Source organism: Phyllobates terribilis, unplaced genomic scaffold (assembly GCF_046119375.1).
Source record: "Phyllobates terribilis strain yellow unplaced genomic scaffold, ASM4611937v1 Scaffold_35__1_contigs__length_13245226, whole genome shotgun sequence".
NCBI classification, from domain to species: Eukaryota; Metazoa; Chordata; class Amphibia; order Anura; family Dendrobatidae; genus Phyllobates; species Phyllobates terribilis.
The window spans coordinates 5,037,824-5,047,500 of NW_027362795.1; the positions used below are offsets into that span (position 1 = coordinate 5,037,824).

General features: G+C 38.8%; 1 protein-coding gene and 1 pseudogene across 2 annotated transcripts in view; one reads left to right on the top strand and one right to left on the bottom strand.

Annotated features, from left to right (window-relative positions):
- Positions 1 to 2,397, top strand: part of LOC141182601 (uncharacterized) — a 116,731-nt gene extending 114,334 nt beyond the window's left edge. For both annotated transcript variants that reach the window (XM_073660763.1, XM_073660762.1), the window contains exon 7: positions 595 to 2,397. In XM_073660763.1, coding sequence (XP_073516864.1) covers positions 595 to 1,589 — 995 coding nt within the window. In that variant the 3' untranslated portion in view covers positions 1,590 to 2,397. The remainder of the gene's footprint in view (positions 1 to 594) is intronic.
- Positions 1 to 9,677, bottom strand: part of LOC141182609 (uncharacterized) — a 272,324-nt pseudogene that overhangs the window by 157,708 nt on the left and 104,939 nt on the right.

The window sequence follows — 9,677 nt, forward strand, 5'->3', positions numbered from 1 at the left end:
ATGAGGTTTTCTAGTAGACTGTGAACTGTTATTGTCTTGGTGAATAATGACGGCTAACATAGGGCAAACTTTAAAAAAAATCACAGAAAAAGATACAGCCTTACTAACATCAAATCATATAACAAATGCACTAGCAGGATGCCGCAGACCCCCACGATAAAGGGGGGGGCAGCGCAGGTGCAAAATACTGATGGAGCAACCACTCATAATCGTACCAATTCATGGAGGGGGTGGTTGCCTAGTATTAAAGATGCACACAGATGAAGCTTGCATAGGACGCCAGTCACACAGGTAGGTGTGATGCCCAGTGTCTGGCTTAGCCTAATGATGCCCATACTATTAGATCAGGAGGGCTGCCTAGCACTATATAAGTGCACCCCACATGGACAGACACCCCTGTACACCCAACCAACACTAAAATGCTAATGCATTTGTTATCTGATTTGGTGTTGGTAAGGCTGATTTTTCTGTGATGTTTTCTTGGTAAATAATGATACTTTACATAAAGTGCATTTTTACGGAGAGTTTAAGTAAAAATGTTCAACAATATAAATTTTGTTATTCATAACTAATAATTGGTTTTATTCTTGGCAGATGACTGTACCAGGAGATCAGAGGGACAGCTGACACCTTCAATTTTTAAATCAGATGATCTTGAGATCACACAAGATACAATTGAAGTGAATGACATTACTCCAGATATACCATCATCCATTCACAGCAAAGATCTGTCATCTGATTCATTACAGACTACTAAGGAAAGTCAAAGTCACAAAATAAGCATTAAAAAACAAATTGTTCCTAAAGCAAAGAAGCCATTTTCATGCTCAGAATATGGAAATAGTTTTTCCCTCGAAAAGTCTTTTTTTAAACATCAAAGCATTCACACAGCGGAGAATAGATTTTTTTGTTTCAAGTGTGGGAAATTTTTTAACCAGAAATCGGATCTTGTTAATCACCAGAGAAGTCACACAGGGGAGAAGCCTTTTTCTTGTTCAGAATGTGGAAAATGTTTTGCAGAGAAATCAATTTTAATCAGACATCAGAGAACTCACACAGGGGAGAAGCCTTTTTCCTGTTCAGAATGTGGGAAATATTTTAGCCGAAACTCAGGTTTGCTTAAGCACAAGAGAATTCACACAGGGGAGAAGCCTTTTTCTTGTTCAGAATGTGGGAAATATTTTAACCAGAAATCATATTTGGTTAATCACCAGAGAACTCACACAGGGGAAAAGCCTTTTTGCTGTTTAGAATGTGGGAAATGTTTTAACCAGAAATCAAATTTGGTTAATCACCAGAAAACTCACACAGGGGAGAAGCCTTTTTCCTGTTCAGAATGTGGGAAATGTTTCATCCAGAAATCAGATATGGTTAAGCACAAGAGAACTCACACAGGGGAGAAGCCTTTTACCTGTTTAGAATGTGGGAAATGTTTTAGCGATAAATCAGATTTTATTAAGCACCAAAGAACTCACACAGGGGAGAAGCCTTTTTCCTGTTCAGAATGTGGGAAATGTTTTGTGAAGAAATCATCACTTCTTAGTCACCAAAGTATTCACACAGACGAGAAGCCATTTTCATGTTCTTAATGTGGGAAATGGTTTACACGGAAATCAACTCTTAAAGGGAAGGTGCCGCATTTTTACATTATGTAAAATAAATTAAAATGTTAAATTCCTTAATGTTATAACATATTTTCAAGTGCCCAGTATTTATAGTTTATTTTTTATTAATTTGTTTTGCAGCTACTGGGGGCTGCCATCTTGCTTTTCAGGAGTGTAAGAGTTACTACGTTACTACCTCTTGAAGCTCATCAAGAGAATGCCAAGATTGTGCAATGCAGTCATCAAAGCAAAAGGTGGCTACTTTGAAGAACCTAGAATGTAAGACATATTTCAGTTGTTTCACACTTTTTTGTTAAGTATATAATTCCACATGTGTTAATTCATAGTTTTGATGCCTTCAGTGTGAATGTACAATTTTCATAGTCATGAAAATACAGAAAAATCTTTAAGTGAGAAGGTGTGTCCAAATGTTTGGTCTGTACTGTACATTTTTTCAATGTAAAAGAGGCCATTGTGAGGAAAGCAGAGGAGTTGGGTCCTGGTGATTTAAATGGAAACGCATATAATTGCTCACATATCTATCCTGAATGACACTTGCTAAAAGAAGGGTATTGAAACCACTACTTGATGCCATCCGGGAAAATGGCCTGATGTACTCCTGGGGGTACCCATTCTGGCTGCATATTTTCAAAGATCCAAGCAACATGAGAACTATTTGTGATGCCCTGGACATTCCATATACCTGACTGCCCACCTGCTCCACCATTGCCACAGAGCGTTCCAGCACATCACAGAAGGTGTTCAATGGATCAGGAACTTGATGGTGATGCAGCCAGATGGGAAAGGAACCTGCCAATCATATGAGCTCCTGAAATTAATCTGGTCTTCCCTGATGAGAGACAGTTTGCAGATGCTTACTTATTTCTTTAAGCATGTAATTAGATATATCTAAATAGAGCATTAGGTGCCACTCTTCCACTATATAGAATGTCTAAGTTCATATAAGATCTTAGACTGGCATATAAGTTGAGTTCACGTGATACTACTGTAATATCAGGCTGTATTACTTTACTCGCTATATATTCCATGGTTCCACCTAATAGGAATCCTAGAACTGAAAGTTTGACTTGCGCCTGTAAAGACAACCCCCAGTTAGGGACTTGCATTGGGATCTGCTTGTTTCGCAATTTCCTACTGTTTTGATATATTTATAATCTATACTTCTTAGACACTGAGCGGTAGACGTTACTATCTACCGTCTACACTTCATCTTTTCCCTTAACCTTTCTCTCTTCCATTCCCCCTTTTTTTCATATAATATGGCACAACTCAAAACTTGCTCATTAAATGTCAGAGGACTTAATGTTCCAGAGAAAGGAGCTCAAGTGTTTTATCGTAGGCATAAACAGCACGTACATTTTCTCTTTCTTCAGGAGTCACACTTTAGAGGCGATCATATACTGTACCTCAGTTTACTAATAGATATTATTCATCTTGGCGTCCCAGGAGAGGAGGGATGTGTTTGTTAAGATCTCCATCTACTCCAAAATTTTGACTTTGTGACCAAATTAAGACATGTCGTCATTACTTAAACTAAAATATTTTGCGGAGGACCTTATCATCATTGGAGGTGACTTTAATCTTGTCTTGGATCCTTCTTTAGACTCGTCCCGGGGCTGGAGTCACCAATCTAAAACACAAACAAAAGCTTTGCTAATTGTGCTTTGGTCTCAAACAGTCGATGTATGGAGGATACTACATTCAGACGTAAAGGATTATACCTATTATTTTCCTTTACACAATATGCATAGCCATATAGTCCTTTTCTCAATTAGTCATCAGTTGCCTACATGGCAACCTACATCTCAGGTAGGAACTGCTGTATGGTCAGATCATGCTCCTGTATATTGTAATCTGACTATACCTGACTCCACCAAGGATTCAGATGTTGGAACCTAAATGATAATCTGCTGAAAGACTCACTCTGTGTCTCAGACCTTCTTGAGACTATAGACTCCTTCAAATATATGAGCATGATGAAACTGCCTTACCATTTAAATTGGAAGCACTCGCATGCGTCCTCAGAGGGATAATAATAAAACATAGATAAATGCTAAAAAAAAGGAGAGAACAGCTAAAGTCTCCCATTTGCTTGAGTGGATTGATCTCCTTGACAAACAGCATAAACGATCTGCTTCCCTCCAGGTATACGGAGACCTGCTTAACGCTAGAAGGGTACTTGCAAATATTGTGTAATTTCAGGGCACCTACTTATGGAAGGAACTAAGTGGAAGCTTCCATTCTCGGTACTAGATATGGGGCCTCCTCGAAAAAATGACTTAAAATGTCGTACACTAAAATTAATATATAAAGTGTGGGATAGGGGTAAAATATTCTGGGGATTGGAATGTACACAAACTATACCCATTTATGGCACAACTATAACTTACCAGAGCTACATAAACTAAAAAATGTTAGTGAGTGGGAGGATAGGGGTATAAGTTTGGTATTACAACTCTTGAGGGATGGATTATTCAAGAGCTTTGAACAAATAAAGGCAGGTTTTAACCTTCTGCATAGGGTGTTTAGTCAATATCTGCAAATACGACATGCGTATTGTACATAACTAGAATAAACGCCATACTGATTGATAGACATCACCCAATAGATACCATTACTACATCGTTGGATACAAACGGTCTAATATCCCTTATTTATAGGCAGTTACTGGCCCTCAATAGGGGAAATACTGGATTTGACACCGAAACGTTCATTGTCAGAGTCACAAAGATTGTCCCAAATTCTTCTCATTCATAGGGTATATAGATCCCCAAGTATTTTATTTAAAATTGAAATACACATGTCCTAGATGTGGTCAAATTGATGCCAACCTGATGCATATGATGTGGGAATGTGTAAATATTGGCGACTAATGGAACGTGGTGATCGCTCTTGTACAATCTGTATTTGGGATACAACTTCAGTTGGAACCTAAAATCTGTATCCTAGGACTCCTGGGAGAAGACGTAGACCCAGACTCCCATATGGCAATAGGTCGCTCAAGAATATTATTCCAAGCCAGAAAGTTGTTGGCACTACATTGGATAGACAATTCTCCCCCAACGATAACAGAACTAAGATCCAGGATGAATAATACTCTATGCTTGGAAAGTGGAGCTTATATTAATGGAACGCTCTCAAGAAATCCATACACCTGTGGGAACAATGGTTAATTACCCCAAGTATTGCTTCAGAAATACTCTACTGGACCATTTGTACATATCTCTGCAGTAAACCAGGAATTTATATCCTTATACCCAAGGTGTCAGCAAATAATAATTTGAAAATAAAAACATACAGAGAGGCGCCCTTGTGTGTACCTAGTGGTCTAATGGGGATTTTTTTTGGGGGGAGGGGGGAGGGAGGTAGTGAAAACACCTTTCGTGGTTGCACAACCACAGTGTGGGCCTTCAGTGTATAGTCAAACCCCAGACGATGCTGCGGCGTTCAGGCCTGACGGGTCCTGTGGGGGTGACGGCTCCGCAGGTCCTTCACTCTCTGTGCTCCGGCGCTGTGAGCTGCAGCTCTCGCCGCTCCCAGAGGGATACAATGGATGAACGTGGCTCCTAAGTGTGGCGCATGAATCCAGCAACCAGGCACAGTTATCCTTTTAGTGATGCTTCTTTATCTGACAAATGTGGCACTCACAACATGTTTCGGCGGGTCACCGCCTTCCTCAGGTGATAGCCACAATATGGTGTAGACATTTCTTATAAGGCTTATACCATTAAAAAGCAATTGATACAATTAGTAACCATTAAATAACAGGTGACAAATTAACTATCAATTGTTATGAGAAAATGCCTGAACATACATTCCTTATAATGGACGCTATACCACTTGGCTGATAACAGAGACAATAGCACAATTAAACATTTGTATAATTTGGTTAAAAAGAGGTATAATTTACCTATTAATAATTGGATGTATCTATAACATAAAAAAACTCAGTATACTACCTTAAAATTACTCTAAAAGTCTAAAAAGCTTTACAATATGTAGTTTTTAATTTTATATTTTTGTAACCCCTTATAAGGAACACAAAATAAATAAATAATGAAATTAAATATTCAAATAGTTCAATACATGTGCCAATATTAATTTACCTATCATGATATCTATTTGTCATACGGCTAGTTTATAATATTCTCCAAACTTAGATTGAGGCCTTCAGGCGATAAGGTACCCAATTTGAAAATCCAATAGTTCTCTCTATTTATCAGACTTTTTAACCTATCCGGCACCGTATCCTCTATATAGTCAATAATTGTTAGCTGAAGCTGCTTCGGATCTCTTTGGTGCTCTACGTGAAAGTGCTTTGACAAACTATGCAATAAAAATCCATTTTTGATATTCTGGCGATACTTGTTTAATCTTGCATGCATGGTTCGTATAGTACGGCCTACATATTGTAGGCCACATGTGCACCCTATCAGATATACAACGTAAGAAGAGTGACAGTCGGATCTGCATTTTATCTGGAAGGTCTCGCCTGTGATATGAGAAATGAATGTTTTTGTTTCATTTTTTATGATGCTACAGCAAAAGCATTTTGATGCCTCGCATCTGTAAAACCCAACCAATACACGATCCTTTCTCTTGATGTTTTTTACTAATGCTGTAGAACTTGGTGCCACTAAATTCTTCAAATTTTGGCTTCTCCTGTATATAATCCTTGGTTTAGCCGGTAAGCACTAACCAAGGACTGAGTCACTGGACAGGATAAACCAATATTTGTTTAACATTTTATTTAGAGCCCCTCATGAATGACTATATGTCGTGATGAGGCTATAGTCTCCATCTATTCTCTTATTAGTAGCACCATTACCATTATCAACATTTTCATGCCTGGTCTCAGTTTTTTTGCTCATTCCTTCCTGTGATAACATTTTAGCCTTTTTAAACGCATCATTTAGTAATTTTTCAGGATAACCTTTCTCTTTGAATCTCTTTTTCAAGATTCTTGATTCTTTAATAAATTCTGTGTCCTCACTACAGTTCTTTCTAATTCTCCAGTATTGGCCGTACGGGATGTTGCGTAACCAACCTGGAAGGTGGTTGCTGTCAAATGCAAGGTAGCTATTTACATCGACCGCCTTGAAATGCGTTGATGTAACTATTTTTCCCTCCACATTCCTATATATTATTACATCTAGGAACTGAATGTTAGTGCTTGAAATGGTGGACGAGAATGTTAAACCCCAGGGATTGTTATTTAATTCCGAAATAAAAATTGCTGCTTCATCGTGGGTGCTGGACCATTTGAAGAAAAGATCATTAATGAATCGTTTGTAGAGACAAACAAGTCCATCAGACGAGGGGGATTGCGCAATGAAGACCGAATCAAATGTACCCATGAAAATATTGGCATAACTTGGGGCGAATCTCGTCCCCATTGCGCAACCCCTCATCTGCCTGTATGTAGTCCCCTCAAATGCGAATACATTGTTACATAGTATGAAGTAAATGCTATCTAGAGTAAACTTTTTTGTTTCTCTGGTACAAGTCCATCCTTTGATAAGTAATATTCAGTTGCCTCCATTCCCAACTTGTGTGTTATATTTGAATAGAGGGAACTAACATAAAGAGTAAAGAATATAAATTCCTTCTGGGGATCTATTTCTTTCAAGATAAAAATCAAATAGGTGGAGGTAGAGTCCCTTAGATGGGATTCTAAAGTGATCACATTTTTTTGTAGGAACAAATCTACATAGTGCGATAGGTTCGCTGTTATTGATCTTATCCCCGATATAATAGGACGACCTGTTTTTTTTTTAGTGCATTTATGGATCTTGGATGGGAAATAGCAGTATGGAGTCCGATTACTAATGGATATTCAAAAACTTATTTTCCTTCTTATCCAAAATCCCTTCATCAATTTCTACCTTTATAAATTTTTTATATTCTATGAAGATGTTAACAGAATTGTCCTGTTTCATAATAATCAACATCACTAAGTAGATGGATACCTTCCTTAATGTAACATCCACGGTTTCCACCTTTATCAGCTCCTTTAATAATAATTTATTTATTGTTCCTAAGACTATAAATTGCTTGTCTTTCTGGAACCGTCATATTATCTTTCTTTTTTACGTGGGGAAAAACACGGATATCTTTCAATATAATCTGTTGAAAGGTTTCTAGATGTGTCCCTTTATGGTGGGTTGGATAAAAATTAGACCTCTCTTTGACCTTGACATGTTGATGGCTATAGGGGCTTCATTTAAGGTCTCATTTATGAGGCTGCTCCCAATTGCCTTCTTGCGACTCCCATCTCCCTGGATGCTGAAGATGGGGAATGTTTTGGTCTGGGCTTGGAGGGCGAGACGGGGCCTAGGGCTCGAAGACGCCGCAAGTAAGATGGCTGCCGCTTACCACATGCAGTCTGGACGTTCATTGCTGTTACTACGGAGGGAATTGTGGAGGCACGTTCTGCAGGTGTCAACTCATTGATGGTGAAGCCCACAATTGGAAACGTACTAACTGCTGTATAAGGCAGGTAACTCCACTCTGACCATGTTAAGCACACAAATGGGGGACATGAAAACGGGCATATCCCGTATTAAGCAAGATCTGCATGAAGTTAATGAGAGAGTGGGGGAACTGGAGGAAAGAGTAAGCCATACAGAGGATAAACTGCCATTGACTCGAGATCTTGGAAAGGCGGTGCATAATATTTCTCTGCTGATAAATAAAGTTGATGACCTAGAAAATAGGTCATCTGGAAACAACCTTCGCTTGGTGGGGATCCATGAGAAGTCAGAGGGAAAAAATCCTGTGACTTATTTTGAAACATGGCTGCCAAAGATCCTGGGAAAAGATGTGCTCTCCTGGTTCTTGACAATTGAAAGGGCACATAGGGTCCCTACTCGACCCCCCCACCTGGAGCACCCCCATTCCCTATGATTATCCGTTTGCTGCATTTTAAAGATAGAGACTTTATCCTGCAGAGGGCTAGAGACCTTAAGGACATCACTATAGATGGTAATAGGATCTCCATCTTTCCAGACTTCTCTATGAAAGTACAGAAAAAAGAGCACAATTTCAAGATATTTAAAAACGCCTGAGGAGTCTACAAATACCGTGCTATATGATGTTTTCCGCTAAATTACGAGTGGTTGCTAACGGAAATGTACATCTATTTGACTCTCCTACCTCTGCATTATCCTGGTTGGATGTCCCAAAAGTGGACATGAAGCGGAATATATTTCTAAGCACCTTTGTTATACAAAATACGAGACAGGTTGGTCTCTGCCTCATGTGGGTTGTGGCCATTAGCTAGCTATTAGCATAGCTAGACTGCTATGTTGGTTGTTAAATGTTCTTTCGATTGTTCCTTCTCTTCTTTTTTCCTGACTACTCCACTGCCTAAACTCACAGTCAGAGATGGAAATATATTTGCACACATCTGTGTACTGAGGATACGACCTTATACCGTATATGCAAGTATACTAATACGGCACAAATGCTAGATGTGGTGGCATGGAATGCTCGAGGGATGGGGGACGCCACTACGAGATGTGCGGTTTTTATATATTTAAAAAGGTTTCCCCCAGCTATACTTTGTATTGCTGAAACTCACATGGTAAGGGACAGAATTCATTTAATGCACATAAATGCACATTGCTTATGAATATAATTTGGTGTACTGGTGTACTCAACCCATTCTAGAGGAGTGTTCTGGTCCACAGAATGGTCCCTTTTTCATGTATTAAGTCCATTATAGATCCAGATGGTAAATATGTTTGCATACTTTGAAATATTTATATCATATGGTTGCAATATATATTCCACCATCCTACTCAGGTGAATTGCTTAAGAAAATATTTTCTTTTATTAGCTCTGTCCCTGAAGTCCCAACTTTCATCATAGGAGATTTTAATAATTGCTTACACCCCTATTGGGATAAATTTCACTCCGGCGCAAGTCCCAAGAATGCCCTACCCACATCCCTTGCTTGACTGATGGAAGAGATGAGTTATGTAGTGGTGTGGAGTATAAAAACCCCGGAGTAAGTCAATTTTCATTTTACTCTAGCTTTCATCACTCCTT